At 44.7% G+C, this 27962-nt stretch overlaps 1 protein-coding gene across 6 annotated transcripts; it reads left to right on the top strand.

The window, feature by feature from the left end:
• The first annotated feature begins 7516 nt into the window (after window positions 1–7516).
• On the top strand, window positions 7517–22166 carry LRRC71 (leucine rich repeat containing 71). Of its 6 annotated transcripts, none has more exons than XM_073567085.1 (17): window positions 7518–7783; window positions 7858–7946; window positions 14802–14831; window positions 15897–16031; window positions 16102–16236; window positions 16339–16414; window positions 16496–16570; window positions 17285–17353; window positions 17534–17693; window positions 17775–17858; window positions 17937–18026; window positions 18109–18246; window positions 19162–19276; window positions 19347–19429; window positions 21367–21475; window positions 21632–21753; window positions 21900–22166. In XM_073567085.1, the coding sequence occupies exons 2-17, from the start codon at window positions 7877–7879 to the stop codon at window positions 22011–22013; spliced, it is 1605 nt and encodes a 534-aa protein (XP_073423186.1). In that variant the 5' UTR covers window positions 7518–7783; window positions 7858–7876; the 3' UTR covers window positions 22014–22166. The 6 variants fall into 6 exon arrangements, with proteins under 6 accessions (XP_073423184.1, XP_073423186.1, XP_073423185.1 ...); XM_073567084.1 differs by having other exon boundaries at window positions 7519–7783; window positions 16099–16236; XM_073567083.1 differs by having other exon boundaries at window positions 7517–7783; window positions 15897–16236.
• Window positions 22167–27962: the final 5796 nt, after the last annotated feature.

Below are 27962 nucleotides of genomic sequence, written 5' to 3'. Positions count from 1 at the left end.
GGTCTCCGAGCCTGAACCACTAGCCTCTCTTCTCCTAGAAGGTTCTCTTTGAGGTAAGACTTTCATTTCTGCCCTGATCATCTCTCTCAGGTTCGAAGTGAAGTCAGGTGTCTCTTCCGCTACCTGCATAAACGGGGGAGAGTATAAGGGCCTGACAATCTACCCCTGGACTCCCTGTCTTTAATAACCCCTACCGTTTGCCGAATGCATGGTTGGCATAATTTTTTAGGGTGGCCATCTGGTAGGGGGGAACTACAGAGGGCACATTCCCTGTGCTTCTGTTTTCCCGCAGCCTTCTTCCCCTGAAAAAAAACATAAGGGAACACTGCATCAGGGTACATTCACAGAGATCTCTTACCCATGCAGATAAAGCAGGTACCGGATCACGGAGGGAGGCAGGGGGGTCCTTTCTGGAGGAACTTTCGCGGCTCTGGTCGCTAGTTCGTCTCTGTTTTTTCTGCTGGCCACTCGCAAGCGGTTTTGTCGTGGCCTGTTTTTGCGGGCGCTCCTGCGCCTCGTCCTGCCGGTCCAAGGGGGCTTCCGTTGAATCCATTGCTGGGGCCTTCAGAAGCACCCCAGCGGCATCCCCATCTGCCTTATATGGCCTCCTGGTGTCCGGGTCAGCAGGTATCCTGCCATAGCACCACCCACCCGGCTTTCCGCACTCCCTCCCCCATGCTCCGGCCCCCTCGCCTTACCTGGGCCGCGCGACCCCCGGACGGGCATGCACCCGCGGCGCGCGCCGGAGGCCGGCCGGCACCCGACTTCTGGTATCGGCGCTATCGCTCCGCCCCTTCCGCCGCGTCACTTCCGCCGCTCATCAGAGCCCTGCGGGAGCGCGCGCGAAGGAGCCGCGCAGCGCCTCCTGGCCGGAATGCCCCACTGCCCCACTGTGCACGCCGCCATGAGCCCGCCAGGGGCCAGCACTGACCGGGAGGACCGGGCCTGGGGAAGCGCAGCCGGGGCATACGTACCAGGTGCTGGCGTTTTTTGGAGACGGCATCCACCGGACCCCTGCTCCACCTGCTCCGTCCACTGCCGTGGTGACCTACCCGGCCCCACCGTGGCGCTTCCAGGGACCTCGCACTGACCGAGGTAGGAGACCCCCTCGCTACCTGGGTCGGTCAGCCGGCCTGGGTACTCAACGACGACTCCATGACGGACGATCTGTAGAGAGTCCTGTCCTCTAGGAACAGGAAACCAACTGATGCGTGGGAGAGGTGCCACCCTTTTGTATCTGTAGGTTTCCTGTTCCTAAGGGGTGGATCCCCTCTCTCAGGTGGTGCTGTCATGGACGACCGAATAAAAATAATATAATTAGCCACCACACTTAAAGAAATGAAATAAAAAGTTAAAAAAAAAAACAAAGCAAAAATATTATACTTACACGCTGGTGACTGCCGCATCGCTGTCGCCGACGACCCTGGGAGGCACTGTGAGGACCTCTTGGCCGAGCACCAGATTGGGAAGACTAGAAAAGAAAAGCAAAAAAATTATGTGGTTGGATGTAGGCATATGTGTTTGCTGTGTGATATCTGTGCTACATTGTTTTCTATGTGTTGTGTGTAGTGTGATGTTGCGTTTCTGCGTTTGATGCAGGAAACTTACCAATTGCAAGCCCACTTCAGGTATCTGTCCACCCCTTCCTTCTTCTTCTGGGAGCTCCTCTTCAGCTTGTGATTCCGGTTTTGAAATAAAAGCCAATGAATAGACATATATTCCAGAGATGATGGATTTTGGAAATAAAAACTTACCGTCAAACGCTGACGATGTGAGGGAGGGCTCCCAGAAGAAGATGTGGTGTCCTCCTGCTGGCCAGTCTCCACTCCTGATGCTGCTGCTGTTGCTGCTGGTGCTGCTGCATCTATACGGCGTCTTCTGATGGTGAATAAAGAGAAACAAAGGGCCACTGAATATATTGATATTCCATGGCCCTATTTTTGAGGAATGGGGGATTTGATAATTACCGTATGTCATCTGCTGGTGGACTCCCCTCCGCATGGTCACCATGGTCCCTTTGCTGGTGCTGGTGGTGCAGTAGTCTCCTGCCTTCTCCTGCGGCTGTCGCCTCTCTTGGGTGGCATGTTGGCTGTGGCTGAGGGTCCCACTGTCATGGTTTTATATATCTTTGCTGTGGGCAGGGCTACTGAGCATGCTCAGACCAAAAAAAAAAAAACGGATCCGGCCACCGGATCCGGCTTTGGCCGGATTCGGCACATTGCGGCGCTCATAGACTTTCATTGTGTGAAAAAGCCGGACCCGCCGGATCCGGCTTTCTCGCCGGAGACAAAAAAAGTTACAGTTGCCGTTTTTTCCAGACGCCGGATCCGGCCAAAACCGGATGAAATGCATGACCATCCGGCGCGATCTGGCGCTAATGTAAGTCAATGGGGAAAAACCGGATCCGACATTGCATTTCGCTGGATCCGGTTTTCGCAAAAATAGCCGGATCATGCCTGACGGCGAAAAACTGATGTGAGAAAGAGGCCTTGTTGTAGAGCTAGCTGCTCATGTGATGTCCTTTGGGGCGTTATCACAAAAGAATTGCTTGGGAGGGTATTGAATTTTAGCCTCAGACCTTCCTTTATTATGCTCAGTATCCATTAACTCCCGGATATTTTTTCCCTGGCCTGATGAAAGTAGGATAATTTTCCCCCGACCTGGGGAGTATCTTCATTGTGGCTTCTTGTTGTCGGGGGGTTTGTTAAACATAGAGCCTTTATTTTTGTTCCTTCTATCCTTCTTTGTTCCCTTTTGGGGGCTTTCGTCGCATAAACCTTCTGTTCCGAAAAGGCTGTTTATATGACTGAGTAGGGAACCCGGGAAAGGATTTTTTCTTGTCCCCTGCCTTGTCCAAGATGTCGTCTAGCGTTGAGCCAAATAAGAATTCCCCCTCGCACGGGATTGCGCACAATTTGTTTTTTGTCTGCAAGTCTCCCGGCCAGCATTTCAGCCATAAGGCGCGTCTTGCAGCATTCGAGAAAGCTGCTGTCCTGGCTGCCAGCCTGGTCGAGTCCACTGACGCATCCGCCAGGAAAACTGCTGCTCCCTTCTTTCCAGAAACTGATCTTTGTATTGTTTCTCTTGGGACTTTCTCCTTTATTTGTGAATCTAAGTGGTCCAGCCAGACCATTAGGGCGCATGCCGTGCACGTGACTGCTATGGCTGGCTTTAGCGCCCCTCCTGCCGCCTCCCATGCATTTTTTAAAAAAGTTTCTGTTTTTTTATCCATTGGGTCTTTCAGGGTGCCCATGTCTTTGAAGGGCAGGGAAAAATTTTTAGAGGCTTTTGCAACTGCTACGTCTAATTTAGGTGCTTTACTCCATAGGGAGCAGGCCGGGTCGGCAAAGGGGTATTTCCTCTTTGGTGCTATGAGGACTTTTTTTGTCTGGCTTTTTCCATTCTCATTTAATTAGGGAGTGGATTTTCTCATTGACCGGGAAAGCCCTCCGTTTTTTTTGCTCTAGCCCACCGAACATTAGATCTTGGGCCATTTTCTTAGGGCATTCATCTACCAGCCCCATAGTTGTCCTCATAGCTTTTACCAGGGCGTCCGTTTCTTCAATGGGGAAGCAGCTGTGTCCCCCTTCTGAGGATGATTAAGAGGACTGGGAGATGATGAATTACTTGAGTCAGATAGTTCACTTCCTGACTCACTAACGCTGGACTCTGGAGATCTATGCTTGGACCTACGCTTTTTCTTTGAGGTTCTAACGCCCTTAAGGGCGTCCTCGACTTGAGTCCTTATTAGTGTTTTGAGGTCTAAAGAAAACCTCGGGGATTCCTCCTGTATTGTCTGCTCTATGCACGCTGCACAGAGCTTTTTTTCCCCACATAGGGGGTAACTCCTCCGTGCATATAGCACATATCATGTGTTTGGATTTGGTTGCGCATTTACGCCCCTGAAAAAGAAAAAAATAATAATCGCACATTAGCGAGCGGGCATTCACGGAGATCACTCACCCTCCTTGTGGAACGAGAGATACCGTCTCGGGCGTAGGGATTATCTCCACTGCTGAATCCACTTCTGGCTGTGCCGCCATGGTGGAGCTTTGGCTGTGCCGCGATCCTGTATGACCGCTGCTGCTGCGCTGCTGGGATGAGTCACGCTGGCGCTGTAAATGCTGGCGCTGTTTCTGCGTATGCCGTGTCTCCTTTTTCTGTGGCTTCCCACTCATGGTGACGGCTTCTAACTCCTTTAGTGGGGTTTTAGACATGATCTCATTTTTTATTTTATTTGGCGCCGCCCTCTTCCCAGCGATCCCTGCGCCCTGCCGGAAGTGGCCGCCCGCGCATACGCGCTGCAGATTACCCAGCAGTGCACTACGCCTCCCTTCTTCAAGGGAGCTGTGTTCGCGCGCGCCCTGCCGGCGTCCTGCGTGCACCCGGTGCCGGTATCCTGCGCCCTCCACTCGGCGGGCCCTATCGCTCGCGCCTCCTGGTGGCCGCCGCCGCCACCATCCCACTCCAAGGCCCTGCAGAGACCTTCGTGTCTCGTGGCTCCCGGTGTCCGCCGTCACCCCCCCACAGGCTGCTCCGAGGTCTTGCAGGCTCTGTGGCTTGCGGCTCCCGGTGGCTGCCGCCACCTTCCACAGGCTGGCCGCGTCCGGCGGGGGGTTCTCCTGTAGTGAGCGCCGCCACTATACTTGCAGGAGGCAGTCCCCTCTTTTTTTTTTTTTTTTTCTTCTTTCTGGGATCGGCAGACTTCTTCGATCTTCACTGACTATCCCCACTCACCCTCAAAGCCCGCCGACCCCGGTGGTGATGCTTCGGGGGAAGCCCGCCCAAGACCTCGACACAGCAGAGGCAGGGAGCCCCGCTGCCTATTACCGGACTGGTTCGGTCCCCGGAATCCCGCATCGACTGCAGGTACATGCTGTAGGTTCCCTGTCCGGGACAGGAAACCAACTGATGTGGGAGAGAGGTACCGCCTTTTTCATCTGTAGGTTTCCTGTCCCTGAGAGTGGATCCCTCTCTCTCCGTGGTGCCGTCATGGGGGAAAGAGAAAACAAGCCACCATACAGCAAAAAAACAAGCCCCCATACAGCAAAAAACAAGTCCCCCATACAGCAAAAAACAAGTCCCCCATACAGCAAAAAACAAGTCCCCCATACAGCGAAAAACATGTCCCCCATACAGCGAAAAACATGTCCCCCATACAGCGAAAAACAAGTCCCCCATACAGCGAAAAACAAGTCCCCCATACAGCGAAAAACAAGTCCCCCTAACAGCAAAAAACAAGCCTCCATACAGCAAAAAACAAGCTCCCATACAGCAAAAAACAAGTCCCCCATACAGCAAAAAACAAGCCCCCCATACAGCAAAAAACAAGCCCCCATACAGCAAAAAACAAGCCCCCATACAGCAAAAAACAAGCTCCCATACAGCAAAAAACAAGCCCCCATACAGCAAAAAACAAGCCCCCATACAGCAAAAAACAAGCCCTCATACAGCAAAAAACAAGCCCCCATACAGCAAAAAACAAGCCCCCATACAGCAAAAAACAAGCCGCCATACAACAAGCCCCCATACAGCGGAAAACAAGTCCCCCATACAGCAAAAAACGAGCCGCCATACAGCAAAAAACAAGTCCCCCATACAGCAAAAAACAAGCCCCATACAGCAAAAAACAAGCCCCCATACAGCAAAAAACAAGCCCCCATACAGCAAAAAACAAGCCCCCATACAGCAAAAAACAAGCCCCCATACAGCGAAAAACAAGCTCCATACAGCAAAAAACAAGCCCCCATACAGCAAAAAACAAGCCCCCATACAGCGAAAAACAAGCTCCCATACAGCAAAAAACAAGCCCCCATACAGCAAAAAACAAGCCCCCATACAGCAAAAAACAAGCCCCCATACAGCAAAAAACAAGCTCCCATACAGCAAAAAACAAGTCCCCCATACAGCAAAAAACAAGCCCCCATACAGCAAAAAACAAGCCCCCATACAGCAAAAAACAAGCCCCCATACAGCAAAAAACAAGCTCCCATAGAGCAAAAACAAGCCCTCATACAGCAAAAAACAAGCCCCCATACAGCAAAAAACAAGCCCCCATACAGCAAAAAACAAGCCCCCATACAGCAAAAAACAAGCCCCCATACAGCAAAAAACAAGCTCCCATACAGCAAAAAACAAGCCCCCATACAGCAAAAAACAAGCCGCCATACAGCAAAAAACAAGCCCCCATACAGCGAAAAACAAGTCCCCCATACAGCAAAAAACAAGCCGCCATACAGCAAAAAACAAGCCCCCATACAGTGAAAAACAAATCCCCCATACAGCAAAAACAAGCCGCCATACAGCAAAAACCAAGCCGCCATACAGCAAAAAACAAGTCCCCCATACAGCAAAAAACAAGTCCCCCATACAGCAAAAAACAAGCTCCCATACAGCAAAAAACAAGCCCCATACAGCAAAAAACAAGTCCCCCATACAGCAAAAAACAAGCCCCCATACAGCAAAAAACAAGCCCCCATACAGCAAAAAACAAGCCCCCATACAGCGAAAAACAAGTCCCCCATACAGCAAAAAACAAGCCGCCATACAGCAAAAAACAAGCCCCCATACAGTGAAAAACAAATCCCCCATACAGCAAAAACAAGCCGCCATACAGCAAAAACCAAGCCGCCATACAGCAAAAAACAAGTCCCCCATACAGCAAAAAACAAGTCCCCCATACAGCAAAAAACAAGCTCCCATACAGCAAAAAACAAGCCCCATACAGCAAAAAACAAGTCCCCATACAGTGAAAAACAAGTCCCCCATACAGCAAAAAACAAGCCCCCATACAGCAAAAAACAAGGCGCCATACAGTGAAAAACAAGCCGCCATACAGCGAAAAACAAGGCGCCATACAGCGAAAAACAAGCCCCATACAGCGAAAAACAAGTCCCCCATACAGCAAAAAACAAGCCGCCATACAGCAAAAAACAAGCTCCCATACAGCAAAAAACAAGTCCCATACAGCGAAAAACAAGCCCCCATACAGTGAAAAACAAGCCCCATACAGCGAAAAACAAGTCCCCATACAGCGAAAAACAAGTCCCCATACAGCGAAAAACAAGTCCCCATACAGCGAAAAACAAGCCCCCATACAGCAAAAAACAAGTCCCCATACAGCGAAAAACAAGGCGCCATACAGCGAAAAACAAGTCCCCCATACAGCAAAAAACAAGGCGCCATACAGCGAAAAACAAGCCCCCATACAGCGAAAATCAAGCATTTTATGGCATGCAGCCTCATAGTCACATTTAAAGAATATAGATTTTGTAAATTTATTGAAAAAAATGAGAAATTGCTGCTAAACGTTTATCACTTTATCCCCCAAAATAGAAAAAGTTTGTCAAAAATGTTGCAGAGACAGTGTGGCCACTAGGTGGCTCCTAGTGGCAGGAACATGACTGATGTGTCGGCATGACAACGGAGGACGAGCTGTGTGTGGCACTTTACGGCACTGGTTGGTACTACAGGACTGTGCTCTGCTCTGTACACGTGACCATGCTTGCCCGTATCCGGGACCTGTGATGGCAGACGCAGCGAGCGCTGGTTACAGTACAGCCACAGCGACCCTCACAGAGACCTGCCCGTACTCCGCGCTCATGGGTTATTTACCATATACTGTACAGAACAGCTGCTCTAACAACCGCCATGAAGCCGCCGCGTCCATGTTTCTTTCTGTCAACCTACTTCCGGTGTCAAGTCCTGTCTTGTAGCAGCTGATTGGATGGTAGCTGAACCGGACTCGCGTTATAGTGTTACCATGGTGACAGGACGCTGAGAGGTGCGTGTGTATTATGGCACGACAGATCCCAGCAAGGTGACACTAGTGCTAAGAGCTGTCACTCCTCCCTGCAGGATCATCAGGATTGTGACTATGGGGAAGAAGGTGGAAAAGCGGGACAAGATCGGGAGAGAGAACAATGAGGAGGAGGCGAGGGGTGCAGGTACCGCCCGTATCTAATAGTGTGTGATACTATCTGCTGAGCTGTGTATCTGATCATATCCTGTGTGATACTGTCTGCTGAACCGTGTATCTAATCCTATCCTGTGTGATACTGACTGCTGAGCTGTGTATGTAATCCTATCCTGTGTGATACTGACTGCTGGGCCGTGTATCTAATCCTATCCTGTGTGATACTGACTGCTGAGCCGTGTATCTAATCCTATCCTGTGTGATACTGTCTGCTGAGCCGTGTATCTAACCCTATCCTGTGTGATACTGACTGCTGAGCCGTGTATCTAATCCTATCCTGTGTGATACTGACTGCTGGGCCGTGTATCTAATCCTATCCTGTGTGATACTGACTGCTGGGCCGTGTATCTAATCCTATCCTGTGTGATACTGACTGCTGAGCTGTGTATGTAATCCTATCCTGTGTGATACTGACTGCTGGGCTGTGTATCTAATCCTATCCTGTGTGATACTGACTGCTGAGCCGTGTATCTGATCCTATCCTGTATGATACTGTCTGCTGAGCCATGTATCTAATCCTATCCTGTGTGATACTGACTGCTGAGCTGTGTATGTAATCCTCTCCTGTGTAATACTGTCTGCTGAGCCGTGTATCTAATCCTATCCTGTGTGATACTATCTGCTGAGCCGTGTATCTAATCCTATCCTGTGTGATATTGTCTGCTGAGCCGTGTATCTAATCCTATCCTGTGTGATACTGACTGCTGAGCTGTGTATCTAATCCTATCCTGTGTGGTACTGTCTGCTGAGCTGTGTATCTAATCCTATCCTGTGTGATACTATGTGCTGAGCTGTGTATCTAATCCTATCCTGTGTGATACTGTCTGCTGAGCCGTGTATCTGATCCTATCCTGTATGATACTGTCTGCTGAGCCATGTATCTAATCCTATCCTGTGTGATACTGACTGCTGAGCTGTGTATGTAATCCTATCCTGTGTGATACTATCTGCTGAGCCGTGTATCTAATCCTATCCTGTGTGATATTGTCTGCTGAGCCGTGTATCTGATCCTATCCTGTGTGATACTATCGGCTGAGCCGTGTATCTAATCCTATCCTGTGTGGTACTGTCTGCTGAGCTGTGTATCTAATCCTATCCTGTGTGATACTATGTGCTGAGCTGTGTATCTAATCCTATCCTGTGTGATACTGTCTGCTGAGCCGTGTATCTAATCCTATCCTGTGTGATACTGACTCCTGAGCTGTGTATCTAATCCTATCCTGTGTGATACTGTCTGCTGAGCCGTGTATCTGATCCTATCCTGTATGATACTGTCTGCTGAGCCATGTATCTAATCCTATCCTGTGTGATACTGTGTGCTGAGCCGTGTATCTAATCCTATCCTGTGTGATACTGTCTGCTGAGCCGTGTATCTAATCCTATCCTGTGTGATACTGTCTGCTGAGCCGTGTATCTAATCCTATCCTGTGTGATACTGACTGCTGAGCTGTGTATCTAATCCTATCCTGTGTGATACTCTGTGCTGAGCCGTGTATCTAATCCTATCCTGTGTGATACTGACTGCTGAGCCGTGTATCTAATCCTATCCTGTGTGATACTGTCTGCTGAGCCGTGTATCTAATCCTATCCTGTGTGATACTCTGTGCTGAGCCGTGTATCTAATCCTATCCTGTGTGATACTGACTGCTGAGCCGTGTATCTAATCCTATCCTGTGTGATACAGTCTGCTGAGCTGTGTATCTAATCCTATCCTGTGTGATACAGTCTGCTGAGCTGTGTATCTAATGCTATCCTGTGTGATACTGTCTGCTGAGCCGTGTATCTAATGCTATCCTGTGTGATACTGTCTGCTGAGCCGTGTATCTAATCCTCTCCTGTGTGTTACTGACTGCTGAGCCGTGTATCTAATCCTATCCTGTGTGATACTGACTGCTGAGCCGTGTATCTGATCCTATCCTGTGTGATACTGTCTGCTGAGCCGTGTATCTGATCCTATCCTGTGTGATACTGTCTGCTGAGCCGTGTATCTAATCCTATCCTGTGTGATACTATGTGCTGAGCTGTGTATCTAATCCTATCCTGTGTGATACTGTCTGCTGAGCCGTGTATCTAATCCTATCCTGTGTGATACTGACTGCTGAGCCGTGTATCTAATCCTATCCTGTGCGATACTGTCTGCTGAGCCGTGTATCTAATCCTATCATGTGCGATACTGTCTGCTGAGCTGTGTATCTAATCCTCTCCTGTGTGATACTGACTGCTGAGCCGTGTATCTAATCCTATCCTGTGTGATACTATCTGCTGAGCTGTGTATCTAATCCTATCCTGTGTGATACTCTGTGCTGAGCCGTGTATCTAATCCTATCCTGTGTGATACTGACTGCTGAGCCGTGTATCTAATCCTATCCTGTGTGATACTGTCTGCTGAGCCGTGTATCTAATCCTGTCCTGTGTGATACTGTCTGCTGAGCTGTGTATCTAATCCTATCCTGTGTGATACAGGATATCAGGACTCTTCAGACCTACAGATGACTACCCATTCCTGCTACTACATGTGGGGACAAATGACACTGCAAGAAATGACCTGGAAACCATCTGCAGAGACTTTGAAGACTTTGGCAAGAAAGTGAAAGAACTGGGAGCGCAGGTGGTCTTCTCTTCCATCCTCCCAGTGGATGGCCATGGAACAAGGAGGTGGAATAAGATTCTGCAGGTGAACAACTGGCTACGTCGATGGTGTCGTCAGCAACGATTTGGATTTCTGGATCACGGAGTGAACTACTTATACGATGGACTACTTGCTAGAGATGGGGTGCACCTTACGAAGACTGGAAAGCAGGTATTTGGAAGTCGCCTTGTTACACTTGTAAGGAGAGCTTTAAACTAGAACAACATGGGAAGGGAAGCAAAAGACCAGAAAAAGCCATACACCTGACAAATGCTATTGAGAACTCTGCTATTAGAAGTGGAAAGGAAGAACAAAGACGAAAGAATCTAATTAATAAAAATATTGGAGAAAGAGAAACCAATCACAAACTAAAATGTTTCTATACTAATGCACAAAGCATGGGCAACAAACAAGGAGAATTGGAACTACTAACACAGGAAAAGAAATATGATGTCATTGGAATCACTGAAACTTGGTGGGACAATACACATGATTGGAATAGAAGACTAGAAGGATACAACTTATTTGCAAGAAACAGACTTGATAAACGAGGAGGGGGTGTTGCATTGTATGTTAGAAACGCATATATCTGCACAGAGATTGAAGCTTCAGAGACTGGGAGTTCTGTGGAAACTGTTTGGGTAAGAATACAAGGACAGAACAATGGAAAGGACACCATTGTAGGCATTTACTACAGGCCGCCTGTGCAAGCTGAAGCTATGGATGAACTCTTTATGCATCAAATGGCCAAGTTCTCCAAAAAATATGACATAGTTGTCATGGGAGATTTCAACTATCCAGACATTTGTTGGGAATCTCTCTCAGGCAAAACTAACAGGTCAAGGAAATTCTTATCCTCTCTTGCTGACAACTTTATCTTCCAAAAGGTAAGGGAGAAAACAAGGGGAACTGCTACCTTGGATCTAATCCTTATAAACAGGGAGGAAATGGTTGAGGAGGTAAAAGTGGCTGGGACCCTAGGAGGTAGCGACCATGCTATTTTAGAATTTTGGATAACTAGAGGCGGAAGACCTGTGAAGACTCAGACGTCAAGGTTAGATTTCAGAAAGGCAGATTTTAAGGGATTCAGAAAGAGAATTGGAGGGATCCAATGGCTGGATATCCTTAAAGACAAAAATGTCCAGGAAGGATGGGAAATCTTGAAAAATGAAATTCTCAAAGCACAGTTGTTAACAATTCCGAAAAGAGGGAAGAATAGGAAGCAGTTAAGGAAACCAGGATGGATGAACACAGAACTTAAGCACATGCTAAAAAGGAAGAAAAAAATGTTTATAAAATGGAAAGAGGGAGGCATATCTAAAGAAGAATATAATGCTGTCTGCAGAACCTGCAGGGCACAAATCAGATTATCTAAAGCTGAAAATGAATTGAGGCTTGCAAGAGATGTCAAAAGCAATAATAAAGGATTTTGGGGATATGTCAAAAGTAAAAGAAAAGTCAAAGATGCTATAGGATTTTTACAGGATGAAAATGATGAAATGGTAAGACAGGATGTTGAGAAGGCTGAACTTTTAAATTCCTATTTTGCATCTGTTTTCTCTCAGAAAGGAAATGTAACATCAACTGTTATTCACTGTCCTATTAAGGGAATAGAAGAATCCAGGATATCTATAAACAGAAAGATAGTGAGGAAACACTTAGCTAGCCTAAATGAATTCAAGTCTCCAGGTCCAGATGAATTACACCCCAGAGTACTGAAGGAGATAGCAGAAGAAATTTTTGAACCCCTCTCTATAATCTTTGAAAATTCTTGGAGAACAGGAGAAGTGCCAGAAGACTGGAGAAGAGCAAATGTTGTTCCTATCTTCAAAAAGGGGAAGAAGGTGGACCCAGGTAACTATAGGCCGGTGAGTCTGACTTCTATACCAGGAAAGATCTTTGAACAAATTATTAAACAACATGTATGTCAATACCTGGATAAGAATGAAGTGATTAAACAGAGTCAGCATGGGTTTGTAACTAATAAGTCATGTCAGACTAACTTAATTTCCTTCTATGACGGTATCACTGATTGGTTGGATCAAGGAAATGCTGTAGATATAGTATATCTTGACTTCAGCAAAGCATTTGACAAAGTCTCTCATACAATCCTTATTGAAAAAATGACTAAGTATGGAATGGACAAGGCAACTGTTAGGTGGATTCATAACTGGCTTAGTGATCGGACCCAAAGAGTGGTCGTAAATGGCTGCACATCCAGTTGGAAGAATGTCTCAAGTGGGGTACCACAGGGCTCTGTCCTGGGCCCTGTATTGTTCAACATCATTATCAACAATTTAGATGAAGGAATTGAGGGTAAACTGATTAAATTTGCTGATGACACAAAGCTAGGAGGGATAGCTAATACTAGAGAAGAGAGAGAGAGGATTCAAAAAGATTTAAATAAACTGGAGAAGTGGGCAGCAACTAACAGAATGGTTTTTAACAGGGAGAAATGCAAAGTACTACATCTGGGCAATAAAAATGGAAAAAGCATATATAGAATGGGAGGAATAGGGCTAAGTGACAGCACATGTGAAAAAGACTTGGGTATACTAATAGATCACAGACTGAATATGAGTCAACAGTGTGATGCAGCAGCAAAAAAGGCAAATGCAATTCTAGGATGTATTAACAGAAGCATACAGTCTAGATCACGTGAAGTCATTATTTCCCTCTACTCCTCTTTGGTCAGACCTCATCTGGAATATTGTGTCCAGTTTTGGGCGCCACATTTTAAAAAAGACATCAACAAACTGGAGCAAGTTCAGAAAAGAGCGACCAGAATGGTGACCGGTCTGCAAACCCTGTCTTATGAGGAAAGGTTGCAGGATTTGGGAATGTTTAGTTTGCAAAAGAGAAGACTGAGAGGAGACTTAATAGCTGTCTACAAATATCTAAAGGGCTGTAACGTTGTAGAAGGATCAACTTTATTCTCATTTGCACAAGGAAAGACTAGAAGCAATGGGATGAAACTGAATGGGAGGAGACACAGATTAGATATTAGAAAAAACTTTTTGACAGTTAGAGTGATCAATGAGTGGAACAGGCTGCCACGAGAAGTGGTGAGTTCTCCTTCAATGGAAGTCTTCAAACAGAGGCTGGACAGACATCTGACTGGGATGATTTAGCGAATCCTGCTTTGAGCAGGGGGTTGGACCAGATGGCCCAGGAGGTCCCTTCCAACTCTACGATTCTATGATTCTATGTGCTGAGCTGTGTATCTCATCCTCTCCTGTGTGATACTGTCTGCTGAGCCGTGTATCTAATCCTATCCTGTGTGATACTGACTGCTGAGCCGTGTATCTAATCCTTTCCTGTGAGATACTGTCTGCTGAGCCGTGTATCTAATCCTATCCTGTGTGATACTGTCTGCTGAGCCGTGTATCTAATCCTATCCTGTGTGATACTGTCTGCTGAGCCGTGTATCTAATCCTGTCCTGTGTGATACTGTCTGCTGAGCTGTGTATCTAATCCTATCCTGTGTGATACTGTGCTGAGCTGTGTATTTCATCCTCTCCTGTGTGATACTGTCTGCTGAGCCGTGTATCTAATCCTATCCTGTGTGATACTGACTGCTGAGCCGTGTATCTAATCCTATCCTGTGTGATACTGTCTGCTGAGCTGTGTATCTAATCCTATCCTGTGTGATACTGTCTGCTGAGCCGTGTATCTAATCCTATCCTGTGTGATACTGTCTGCTGAGCCGTGTATCTAATCCTATCCTGTGTGATACTGTCTGCTGAGCCGTGTATCTAATCCTATCCTGTGTGATACTGTCTGCTGAGCCGTGTATCTAATCCTATCCTGTGTGATACTGACTGCTGAGCCGTGTATCTAATCCTTTCCTGTGTGATACTGTCTGCTGAGCCGTGTATCTAATCCTATCCTGTGTGATACTGTCTGCTGAGCCGTGTATCTAATCCTATCATGTGTAATACTGTGTGCTCAGTCGTGTATCTAATCCTATCCTGTGTGATACTGTCTGCTGAGCCGTGTATCTAATCCTATCCTGTATGATACTGTCTGCTGAGCTGTGTATCTAATCCTATCCTGTGTGATACTGACTGCTGAGCCATGTATCTAATCCTATCCTGTGAGATACTGCCTGCTGAGCCTTGTATCTAATCCTATCCTGTGTGATACTGACTGCTGAGCCGTGTATCTAATCCTCTCCTGTGTGATCTTTCTCCTCAGCTAATCCGGAGAAGCTGTCGCTATCGGCCGGTAAGATTGGTGAGGTCTTCCCTCCTAGCACATCTGATTCACCCCCTATCTGTCAGTAGGGCGGTGGTCCGGCCTGGATATTCCCGCCAATATAGCTGTATATAGTAGTTAGTCTTCAGGGGATTTACTGTGTAGAGATGGGCTCACTATCTGTGGGAGGGCTCACTATCTGGGGGGGGTTCAATATTTGGGGGGTAGGCTCACTATCTGAAGGGAGGTTTCTCTATCTGGGGGAAGCTCACTTTCTGGGGGAGGGCTCACAATCTGTGGGGTGACTCACTATCTAGGGATGGACTCATTTTCTGGGGGAGGGCTCACTATCTGAGGGAGGCTCAGTATCTGGGGGAGGGCTCAGTATCTGGAGGTGGGCTCAGTATCTGGAGGTGGGCTCACACTCTGGGGGTGGGCTCCTCATTTCAAGTGGGCTCATTATCTAGGGGGGTTCACTATCTGGGGGCTCACGATTTGAGGGAGTGATCACTCTCTGGGGGAGGCTCACCATCTGGGAGGGTTTACTATCTGGGGGAGGCTCACTATCTGATGGGCTCACTCTCTAAGTATGGCTCACTATCTGGGTGAGGATGACTATTTGGGGGTGGTCTGAATATCTGGGGGGGCTTACTATCTGGGGGAAGGCTCACTATATTGGGGTGGGCTCACTATCTGGGGAGGACTCACTATCTGAGGAGGGCTCACTATCTGGGGGTAGGCTCACTATCTAGGGGTGGGCTCAGAATCTGAGAGAGGGCTCAGAATCTGGGAGGAGGCTCACTATCTGGGGGAGGGCTCACTATCTGGGGGAAGGCTCAGTATTTGGGAGAGTGCTCACTGTCTGTGGGTGGGCTCACTATGTGGGGGAGGGCTCACTATGTGGGGGAGGGCTCACTATGTGGGGGAGGGCTCACTATGTGGGGGAGGGCTCACTATCAGGGGTGGGGCTCACCATCTGGGAAGGGCCCACGTTCTGGGAGGGGCTCACTATCTGGGGGAGGGTTCTGTAAGGGGAGGGCTCACTATCTGGGAGGGCTCCGCTCATCTAACCATCTAGTGCTCGGGACCCCACAGACGACTACCAGTGCACAGGCCTTCTGGAGCAGGACTTCACTCAGCTGTGCTCCCGCCTGGGCTTCATGGAGATCCCTAGAGTGGTCCCCCGCCCTTGGCCCCCGAGCAGCCCGGCCTCCGACAGGAACGTGTTTGGTAAGTCTTGGGCAGAGCTCTCCTTTAACCCTTCTTTCTTCCCCCATTATTTATCTGTGCTTTTTAGCAGATGAATCCGACTCCTGGGACAAGGATAGCCTGAGCGGCTCGGCACCCCGAGACCGCTATTCATACTTCAGGCCGAGCATTCGCGTGGAGCTGGAGGACGAGGACGCGCGATCTGTCCGGGAGGTCTCCATCAGGGGTGAGTGGGGTCATCTTAGTTTTGATATCGTCCGTGTTTTGACCCCTGCCACTTAAAGGCAGAGAACCTCCTAAATTGCTCCACCATGTCTTATGTTGACAGGCTGGAAGATCGATGAGAAGATGATGGGAGTCTTCGCCAAATGTCTACCAGCTCTGACCAACCTCCAGAAGATCAAGTGAGCAAACCATCGACATTGCCGACGCTCTCCCCGAGTGTTGCACAGCCCTGATTCCCCGTCCTTTGTGTCTCCTCCCAGCCTGTGGAACGTCGGCCTGACGGACGCAACCTTCTCCTCCCTGGTGACTGTCCTGCAGAGCTGTCCAGGCGTCAAGTAAGCAGGGGGTGGTCCTTCCTTATTGCTTGCTTACTTTTTTTATTCTTTCGTTTTTTTCTCTTCTTCCATGAACCGTTAAGTTTTTTATTCCTTTGTCCACATATTAGGCCAAAAATAGGGAAAAAATATACTGAAAAATGGTGAGTAGGGGTGGAATCGAAATGTTGTGAAATAGTGACCATTGCGGGGTGAAATAATTTTCAACATCGATTGGACTTTAATAGATCAGATATTTTTATTTTTAACATTTTTTTTTTTATTTAAACTTTTAGCTTAAACTTTTGGGTTTTTTAAATGTTTTTTCAATGTTTTTTCTTGTTACTCTGTAATGTATTTTTGCGCCCTGTATTGCGGACCTTGACATTGTTTGATTGCTTTGTACTATATCCCACATCTCTTTCCGGCCTTCATAGGTTGACCTAGGTGGTGAAGGTTGAGAGTGGGGGGTCTGTGGTCCCAGGGGTTCCCCACAATCTTGTTTTCGGGGGAGGATTGCTCCACCTTGTGGCTTTTAAATGCTCCTGTAGGAGATTGATGGCAGCATTTAATGGTTAGGAAGCAGCGCTATGAGCTCACTCCGGTAACTGCTGTTACAGGCGGGTGATGGCAGCATTACACAACCCCTAATCCCCCATACAGCAACATGTAATAGTATAGAGGTGTTATGCCCCCTATATAATGCCTTAGCACATACCTGTCCATGTTTTCCAGAGTTCTGTCACTAGAAGGAAACCCCCTGCCCGACCAGGCATATCACAGATTAATCTCGGAGGATTTGGGGTAAGTAACCGGGAACCATCTTCTGAAATGATAATATACCACCAGGATCCACCATCACTTTATGGTTAGAAGCAGTTTCTTCTTTTAAGACCCTGAATATAAAGGGGCAGCAAACCTTAGGGGATGAGGCAATTAGGGTGGGTGACACCAGATCAGCTGTCATGTTTTTTGCCTTCACAGGTTGGTCCATATATCGCTCAGGAATAACCAAATCAATGACGCTGGGGCTCAACTCATTGGCCGAGCTTTACAGGGCTTAAAGGTGGCCAACAAAAACCTGGCCGCCCTCATCCTCAGCTACAATCACATCACAGACCTGGGGGCAGGCTATATCGCCCAGGTAGGGACAGATCCTCTAATGGTCCAGGCACTCCGGGGTCGGAATCGGCAGGTCATGACCCGGAATGGTGCTTTATTACAGGCCTTAAGGTTCAACCGGTCACTGCTGTCCCTCAACCTGTCCAGTAACCTGATCGGAGACCAGGGGGCTCTAGCGTTGGCTGAGGTTGGTACATAACCATATATCCTCGCTGCCCGGCTACCCTGTGGGTATAATACATCGCCCTGTCCTGCTCTGCCCTAGGTGCTGGGACGTTTTGCGTTAACTCATCTGGAAATTGTGGAGAGGAGACGACTGTTACTGGAGAAGGAGGCTCAGGACCAGCCCAGATCGGTGAGGAGCAGCGCCACCATAATGGGCAATGAGTGCCACTGTCTAATGCCAGGATTAATAGTTACTTTCTATATTTTTACAGCCAACCACATCACGGCACGCCGATGCCAAGAGTGAGCGACCACTCAGCCACCGCAGCGGCTCCGCAGTGGAGAAAGCCGAGAAATCGATGGTGCAGAAGACTAAAACGAGCGTCACAAAGAAGAAGGAGAAGGAAAAGGTGAGCACAATGGGCCCTAGCCTGACTGTACCGTAGTCCAGATCTTCCCATGTACAAGTGAACTCCAGAAATCCCACATGGCCAGCCTTAGGCTACTTTCACACTTGCTTTGTTTTGCAGCGCGTTTTTCCCACAAAAAAACGCATGGAAAAAACGCATACAAACGCTGCGTTTTTTCAAGCATTTTTATGAGCATGCATGAAAAAAACGCAGCGTTTTTATGCGTTTGTATGCGTTTTTAGTGCGTTTTTACCACGTTTGCGTTTTTTTCCAACATTAGTTGGCCTCTCACACTAACCCAAACCATGACTTTACTAACCCTAACCCTTAACCAAACCATACCCTAACCCTTAACCAAACCATACCCTAACCCTGACCCTTAACCAAACCATACTAACCCTAACCCTTAACCAAACCCTACTAACCCTAAACCCTAACCCTTAACCAAACCATACTAACCCTAACCCTAAACCCCCTTAACTAACCCTAACTCTAACCCAAACCCCTAATTTCCATTGTCTAACCAATGGTCTACAAAAAAACGCATGCACAAAAAAACGCATACATGAGCATGCCAATGCGCACATATGCACACCCATAGACTTATAATGGGTGTCTTGCTGTAAAAAAAAACGCATTGCGCGCGCATACTTTTTTTGAGGCAAGTAGGACGCCCAAAAAATGCAACAGGATGCATTTTGTGCGCCCGACCGCACACCACAAACAAACGCATGTGCGTAAAATCGCATACACGCATGTGTATGCGCACATAAGCGCATCCCATGCAAAATATAGGGAAAAAAAGCGCATGCGTTTTTTAGCGCTAAAATACAGCGCAAAAAAACGCAAGTGTGAAACCAGCCTTACTCAGCACGGAGAACACACACACTGAGATCTAGAGTGAAATTGTTTCAGGATCCCCAAAAGAAAGAAGAGAAAACTAATGTTAGCCAGGCGGCAACTGGGACCTCTTCTGTGGGAACACAGTCTGGAGCCGCTAAGAAAGAGGACGCTAAAGCAGCCAAAAAACGTAAGAAACCTGGTCTGGTTCCCAAGAACTGTCAGTCTCAGAGTAGTAATACTGCCATCACATGTCATAGAAACATCCAAAGCTGAGGAAAAGAACACACGAGGAAAAGCGGTGAAGTCTGCAACCAAGAGAGCGCCACTACCTGAGCACGAGGTAAGAGACAAGACCACCTGAGACTCCACACTTCACCTCTGATTACTATAATACTGCCTCTATGTGCAAGAATATAACTATTATAATACTGCTCCTATGTACAAGAATATAACTATTATAATACTGCTCCTTATGTGCAAGAATATAACTATTATAATACTGCTCCTTATGTGCAAGAATATAACTATTATAATACTGCTCCTATGTACAAGAATATAACTACTATAATACTGCTACTATGTACAAGAATATAGCTAGTATAATACTGTCCCCTATGTGCAAGAATATAACTACTATACTACTGCTCCTATGTACAGGAATATAACTACTATAATACTGTCCCCTATGTGCAAGAATATAACTACTATACTACTGCTCCTATGTACAGGAATATAACTACTATAATGCTGCTCCTATGTTCAATAATATAACTACTATAATACTGCTCCTATGTACAAGAATATAACTACTATAATACTGTCCCCTATATACAGGAATATAACTACTATATTACTGCCCCCTATGTACAAGAATATAACTACTATAATACTGCCCCTATGTATAAGAATATAACTACTATAATACTGCCCCTATGTACAAGAATATAGCTACTATATTACTGCCCCCTATGTACAAGAATATAATTACTATAATACTGCTCCTATGTACAGGAATATAGCTACTATAATACTACCCCCTATGTGCAAGAATATACTAAAATACTGCTCCTGTGTACAAGAATATAGCTACTATAATACTGTTCCCTATGTACAAGAATATAACTTCTATAATACTGCTTCTATATCCAGGAATATAACTACTGTAATACTGCCACTATGTACAAGAATATAACTACTATAATACTGCCACTATGTACAAGAATATAACTACTATAATACTGCCCCCTATTTACAAGAATATAACTACTATAATACTGCCCCCATGTACAAGAATATAACTGCTATAATACTGCCCCATGTACAAGAATATAGCTACTATAATACTGCCCCTATGTACAAGAATATACCTACTAGAATACTGTCCCCTATGTACAAGAATATAACTACTATAATACTGCTCCTATGTACAAGAATATGACTATTATAATACTGCTCTTATGTACAAGAATATAACTACTATAATACTGCTCCTATATACAAGAATATAACTACTATAATACTGCTCCTATGTACAAGAATATGACTATTATAATACTGCTCTTATGTACAAGAATATAACTACTATAATACTGCCCCTATGTACAAGAATATAACTACTATAATACTCCCCCTATGTACAAGGATATAACTACTATAATACTCCCCCTATGTACAAGGATATAACTGTTATAATACTGCTCCTATGTACGAGAATAACATTACTATAATACTGCCCCCTATATACAAGAATATAACTACTATAATACTGCCCCCATGTACAAGAATATAACTGATATAATACTGCCCCATGTACAAGAATATAGCTACTATAATACTGCCCCTATGTACAAGAATATACCTACTATAATACTGTCCCCTATGTACAAGAATATAACTACTATAATACTGCTCCGATGTACAAGAATATGACTATTATAATACTGCTCTTATGTACAAGAATATAACTACTATAATACTGCTCCTATATACAAGAATATAACTACTATAATACTGCTCCTATGTACAAGAATATGACTATTATAATACTGCTCTTATGTACAAGAATATAACTACTATAATACTGCCCCTATGTACAAGAATATAACTACTATAATACTCCCCCTATGTACAAGGATATAACTACTATAATACTCCCCCTATGTACAAAAATATAACTACTATAATACTGCTCCTATGTACGAGAATAACATTACTATAATACTGCCCCCTGTGGATGAATCTAGAGGTGTATTATGAAGTGGCTTTGATCATTTGCAGCAGACAGAGGCCTCTGACGTCACTCTCCCTTTGCTGGAAGCAGCTGAGTTTTGGGACGGGAACGTTTATCTCCCCGGAAATAAAGTTCTGATGAACTTGAACCTTTCCCGTAAGTGTCGCCTCCTGCAGTCAGGGTCACACGTGTCTGGAGAGAGCAGTGCAATGCCAGACACACATCCTTGTATTGCATTCATCAGATGTAGAAGAGCGCCTCCCAGAGGTAGAATATAATGCTGATGTTTCAGAGTTGGACTTTTGTGTACAGGTAACAGCGTCACCCAGGAGGGTCTCCATGGCTTCTTAACAGTAATGAAAGCTCAAGTACAGGAGGCTAAAGCATCATCTGGTGCCAGGACTCACACAGGACTACTGCGGCTGTCCCTGGGGGTAAGACTTCCACATTCTGCAACCCAGAGATCTACGGTAAATTAAAAGGGGTCTCTACTTTGGATTATGCCGATATATTTTAAGGGTCTGTAGACTATATTCTGTCCCCCAATCCTGACTGATCATGCGGGCTCTCTCATCTCCAGAAGAACAGGTTTCCAGCAGAAAGTCCAACCTTTGCCCAGATCCAGGAGATTATGTCTTTGCGAGACCCCATTCACAAATCCTCCAGGTCTTCTGAAGACGAACAGGTCATGTGACAGGTCTCCAGGAGTATCCCAGTGATGTCATCGATCAGAGGAAGTGACATCATCATGTGAATGTGCTGCGGTACAACATTAACGTCTTTAAAAAGATCTTGTATGTTTGCATGAAAACTATTATTAAATGGATAATACCCCCTTCACTATTAACATCCATTTTTTTTTCTTAAAGGGGTTGTCCACCTTTAGGGATATATAGTAATACTGCCCATATATATATATTTATTTATTTATATACACTTTTTTTTTATTATTTTTTTTTTTTTTTTTAACTCAAATGCATGTCTTTAAGGAAAATATTTTTTTTTATCTATCTTTTTCTGAGCTCAAATTCCCCAAAAAATAGGCTATGAAGGTAGAAGGGCACTTCAGAAAAGATGTAAAAGACCTACAAAGATAACAAAGCACTAAGCCCAAGAGTATAATATATAATGTTTATTGATAATTATTTTAAAACTTAAATAATTTAAAAAGTGGAGATGGGACCAGCCTGCAGTGTGACTAGCAGGGTATTAAAGGGAATCTGTAACCCTTTTGAGATATCATATAATGATATCATTCAATTGTGTGTCACATAAGGATTCTCTTAGTACTTTTGCTTCCCCCTGACCCCGCACCTTTCATGCATAAATACCTTGTTTATATCGGTTCAGATGTATGTAAACTGCCACGGTCCGGTCCGCTGGGCGGGGCTTATTCACCTGCTCCCCCCTCCCTGTCTTGCTCTAAGCATTTTTTCTTGTGTATTTCTCATTTTTACAACGCCATTATTCATTTGAAGCCACTTTGAGGGGTCTATATGATAGAAAATACCCAAAAGTGACACCATTCTAAAAACTGCACCCCTCAAGGTGCTCAAAACCACATTCAAGAAGTTTATTAACCCTTCAGGTGCTTCACAGGAATTTTTGGAATGTTTAAAAAAAAAAAATGAACATTTAACTATTTTTCACAAAAAATTTACTTCAGATCCAATTTGTTTTATTTTCCCAAGGGTAACAGTAGAAATTGGACCCCAAAAGTTGTTGTGCAATTTGTCCTGAGTACACTGATACCCCATATATGGAGGTAAACCACTGTTTGGGCGCATGGCAGAGCTCGGAAAGGGAAAGAGCGCGGTTTCATTTTTCAATGCAAAATTGTCTGGAATTGAGATCAGATGCCATGTCGCGTTTCGAGAGCCCCTGATGTGCCTAAACAGTGGAAACCCCCCAATTCCAACTCCAACCCTAACCCCAACACACCCCTATCCCTAACCACAAACCTAACCCTAATCCCAACCCTAACCGTAACTTTAGCCCCAACCCTAACCCTAATGGAAAAATGGAAATAAATACATTTTTTTATTTTATTATTTTTCCCTAACTAAGGGGATGATAACGGGGGGTTTGATTTACTATTTATGGCGGTTTTTATGTTTGGCAGCTGTCACACGCTAAAAGACGCTTTTTATTGTAAAATAGTTTTTGCATCACCACATATTGAGAGCTATAATTTTTCCATATTTTGACCCACTGAGTCTTGTTAGGTCTTATTTTTTGCAGAACGAGTTGATGTTTCTATTGGTACCATTTTCGGGCACGTGACATTTTTTGATCACTTTTTATTTTGATTTTTGTGAGGCAGAATGAACAAAAACCAGCAATTCATGAATTTCTTTTTTTTGGGGGGGGGGGGCGTTTACACCGTTCCACGTTTGGTAAAATTGTAACATTTATAAAGTGGTTTTGGCTATGTGCCCATGTAGCGATTCTGAAGCAGAATAAACCTGAGCAGAATCGCACACCCTGCTCCCCGGAAAACGCATGCGTTTTTTGACGCGCTTTTGTAAGCGTTTGTCAAGCGTTTTTGCATGTGTTTTCCTAAGCGTTTTTTGCCCAAATAATTGATGGTACGCGGAATGGCGTGCGATTCCGCAAAATTAATGAACATGCTGCGTTTTTAATCGCTAAGTGTTTCCGCAGCAGTTAAAAATGCACCATTGGCACAACATGTGCGTTTTTCATTAAAAATCAATTGGATGCTTTTCTTAAGCGTTTCTGCAGCAGAATCGCTTGTCTAAAAGCGCTGCAGAAACACTTAAAAAACGCTACGTGGGCACACAGCCTGATTCTTCGGGTTAGTACAATGACAGCGATACCTCATTACAGTTGTGGCCAAAAGTATTGACACCCCTGCAATTCTGTCAGATAATACTCAGTTTCTTCCTGAAAATGATTGCAAACACAAATTCTTTGGTATTATTATCTTCATTTAATTTGTCTTAAATGAAAAAACACAAAAGAGAATGAAGCAAAAAGCAAAACATTGATCATTTCACACAACTCCAAAAATGGGCCCTACAAAAGTATTGGCACCCTCAGCCTAATACTTGGTTGCACAACCTTTAGCCAAAATAACTGCGACCAACCGCTTTCAGTAACCATCAATGAGTTTCTTACAATGCTCTGCTGGAATTTTAGACCATTCTTCTTTGGCAAACTGCTCCAGGTCCCTGATATTTGAAGGGTGCCTTCTCCAAACTGCCATTTTTAGATCTCTCCACAGGTGTTCTATGGGATTCAGGTCTGGACTCATTGCTGGCCACCTTAGAAGTCTCCAGTGCTTTCTCTCAAACCATTTTCTAGTGCTTTTTGAAGTGTGTTTAGGGTCATTGTCCTGCTGGAAGACCCATGACCTCTGAGGGAGATCCAGCTTTCTCACACTGGGCCCTACATTATGCTGCAAAATTTGTTGGTAGTCTTCAGACTTCATAATGCCATGCACACGGTCAAGCAGTCCAGTGCCAGAGGCAGCAAAGCAACCCCAAAACATCAGGGAACCTCCGCCATGTTTGACTGTAGGGACCGTGTTTTTTTCTTTGAATGCCTCTTTTTTCTCCTGTAAACTCTATGTTGATGCCTTTGCCCAAAAAGCTCTACTTTTGTCTCATCTGACCAGAGAACATTCTTCCAAAACGTTTTAGGCTTTTTCAGGTAAGTTTTGGCAAACTCCAGCCTGGCTTTTTTATGTCTCGGGGTAAGAAGTGGGGTCTTCCTGGGTCTCCTACCATACAGTCCCTTTTCATTCAGACGCCGACGGATAGTACGGGTTGACACTGTTGTACCCTCGGACTGCAGGGCAGCTTGAACTTGTTTGGCTGTTAGTTGAGGTTCTTTATCCAACATCCACACAATCTTGCGTTGAAATCTCTTGTCAATTTTTCTTTTCGGTCCACACCTAGGGAGGTTAGCCACAGTGCCATGGGCTTTAAACTTCTTGATGACACTGCGCACGGTAGACACAGGAACATTTAGGTCTTAGGAGATGGACTTGTAGCCTTGAGATTGCTCATGCTTCCTCACAATTTGGTTTCTCAAGTCCTCAGACAGTTCTTTGGTCTTCTTTCTTTTCTCCATGCTCAATGTGGTACACACAAGGACACAGGACAGAGGTTGAGTCAACTTTAATCCATGTCAACTGGCTGCAAGTGTGATTTAGTTATTGCCAACACCTGTTAGGTGCCACAGGTAAGTTACAGGTGCTGTAAATTAGAGAAGCATCACATGATTTTTCGAACAGTGCCAATACTTTTGTCCACCCTCTTTTTTATGTTTGGTGTGGAATTATATCCAATTTGGCTTTAGGACAATTCTTTTTGTGTTTTTTCATTTAAGACAAATTAAATGAAGATAATAATAACAAAGAATTTGTGTTTGCAATCATTTTCAGGAAGAAACTAAGTATTATCTGACAGAATTGCAGGGGTGTCAATACTTTTGGCCACAACTGTGTATTTTTTTATGTTTTGGCGCAATTATACAATTAAAAACTATTTTATAGAAAAAATAATTCGCTTTATTCTGAGAGCTATAATTTTTTTATTTTTTCATTGATGATGCTGTATCGCAGCTCGTTTTTTGCGGGACAAGATGAAGTTTTCAGCGGTAGCACGTTTATTTATATCCATTTTTCCTGATCGTGTGTTATGCCACTTTTTGTTTGGCAGTATGATGATAAATCATTTTTTTTGCCTCGTTTTTTATTTACTATTATTATTATTTATTTATATAGCGCCATTAATTCCATGGTGCTGTACATGAGAAGGGGGTTACATACAAATTTATAGATATCGTTAACAGTAAACAAATTTACAGTGACAGACTGGTGCAGAGGGGAGAGGACCCTGTCCTTGCAGACTTACATTCTACGTTCGCTAAAGGGGGTAATTAGTGGGACAGATTTATAGGCCAGGTCATTGCGGATGCGGCGATACCAAATGTTTGTACTTTTATTGTTTTTGTTTTTATTTACATAAATATATGTATTTATTGGTAAAATATTTATAATTTTTTTTATTTGGGTATTTTTAAAAAAATAGTTTTACACATTATAATTTTTTTTTTAAACTTTATTACATTGTCCCAGGTTGGGACATCACTATATAAAGTCAGATCGCCGATCTGACACTTTGCATAGCACTGTGTCAGATCAGCAATCAGACAGGCAGTGTAGGAGGCTTGCCGGCACCTGCTGTCAGCAGGCACTGACAAGCCACCTCACTGAAGGACCCGCCACTCAAAACCATATTCAAGAAGTTTATTAACCCTTCATGGGCTTCACAGCAATTTTTGGAATGTTTAAAAAAATAAACATTTAACTTTTTTTCACAAAAAATTTACTTCAGATCCAATTTGTTTTATTTTACCAAGGGTACCAGGAGAAATTGGATGCCAAAAGTTGTTGTATAATTTGTCCTGAGAATGCTGATACCAGATATATGCAGGTAGACCACTGTTTGGGCGCATGCCAGAGATCGGAAGGGAAGGAGCACTGTTTGCACTTTTTCAATGCAAAATTGGCTGGAATTGAGATCGGACACCATGTCACATTTGGAGAGCCACTAATGTGCCTAAACAGTGGAAATTCCCCACAACTGATACCATTTTGGAAAGTAGACCCCCTAAGGAACTTATCTAGGTGTGTGGTGAGCACTTTGAACCCCCAAGTGCTTCACAGAAGATTATAATTTAGAGCCATAATAATAAAAAATCTTATTTTTTTCACAAACATGATCTTTTCGCCCCAGTTTTTTATTTTCTCAAGGGTAACAGGAGAAATTGGACCCCAAAAGTTGTTGTACAATTTGTTCTGAGTATGCTGATACTCCATATGTGGGGGTAAACCACTGTTTGGGCGCATGGCAGAATTAGGAAGGGAAGAGCGCCATTTGACTTTTCAATGCAAAATTGGCTGGAATTGAGATCAGTCGCCATGTCGCGTTTGGAGAGCCCCTAATGTGCCTAAACTCCCCAATTCTAACCCAAACCCCAACACACCTCAACCCAAATCCCAACCCTAACACACCCCTAACCTTAATCCCAACCCTAACTTTAGCCCCAACCCTAACCCTAGCCCCAACCCTAACCCTAATGGGAAAATGGAAATAAATACATTTTTTATTTTATTATTTTTCCCTAACTAAGGGGGTGATAAAGGGGGGGTTGATTTACTATTTATAGTGGGTTTTTATAGCGGGTTTTTATGTTTGGCAGCTGTCACACGCTAAAAGACGCTTTTTATTGCAAAAAATAGTTTTTACATCACCACAGTTTGAGAGCTATAATATTTCCATATTTTGGCCCACAGAGACAAGTTGACGTTTTTATTGGTACCGTTTTCGGGCACATGACATTTTTTGATTGCTTTTTGTGAAGCAGAATGAACAAAAACCAGCAATTCATGAATTTCTTTTTTTTTGGGGGGGGATGTTTATACCGTTCCTCGTGTGGTAAAATTGATAAAGCAACTTTATTCTTCGGGTCAGTACGATTACAGCGATACCTTATTTATATAATTTTTTATACAATAAAAAACTATTTTACAGTATAGAAAAAATTATTTTTGCATCGCTTTATTCTGCGAGCTATAACATTTTTATTTTTCCGTTGATGATGCTGTATAGCA

This window comes from Dendrobates tinctorius, unplaced genomic scaffold, assembly GCF_039654945.1.
Source record: "Dendrobates tinctorius isolate UK_male_01 unplaced genomic scaffold, ASM3965494v1 ptg000019l, whole genome shotgun sequence".
In the NCBI taxonomy this organism is placed as follows: Eukaryota; Metazoa; Chordata; class Amphibia; order Anura; family Dendrobatidae; genus Dendrobates; species Dendrobates tinctorius.
The sequence above is the reverse complement of the archived record's forward strand: the minus strand, read 5'-3'. Positions and strand labels throughout refer to the sequence as shown.

Excerpts from the sequence above, each read along its gene's own strand:
- LRRC71 (XM_073567082.1), top strand. The coding sequence starts at position 15,738 with ATGTGGGGGAGGGCTCACTATCAGGGGTGGGGCTCACCATCTGGGAAG. Across the intron at positions 16,415-16,495 it reads ACCAACCTCCAGAAGATCAA|CCTGTGGAACGTCGGCCTGA; the intron begins GTGAGCAAACCA and ends GTCTCCTCCCAG. Across the intron at positions 19,277-19,346 it reads CGCTAAAGCAGCCAAAAAAC|AAACATCCAAAGCTGAGGAA; the intron begins GTAAGAAACCTG and ends CACATGTCATAG.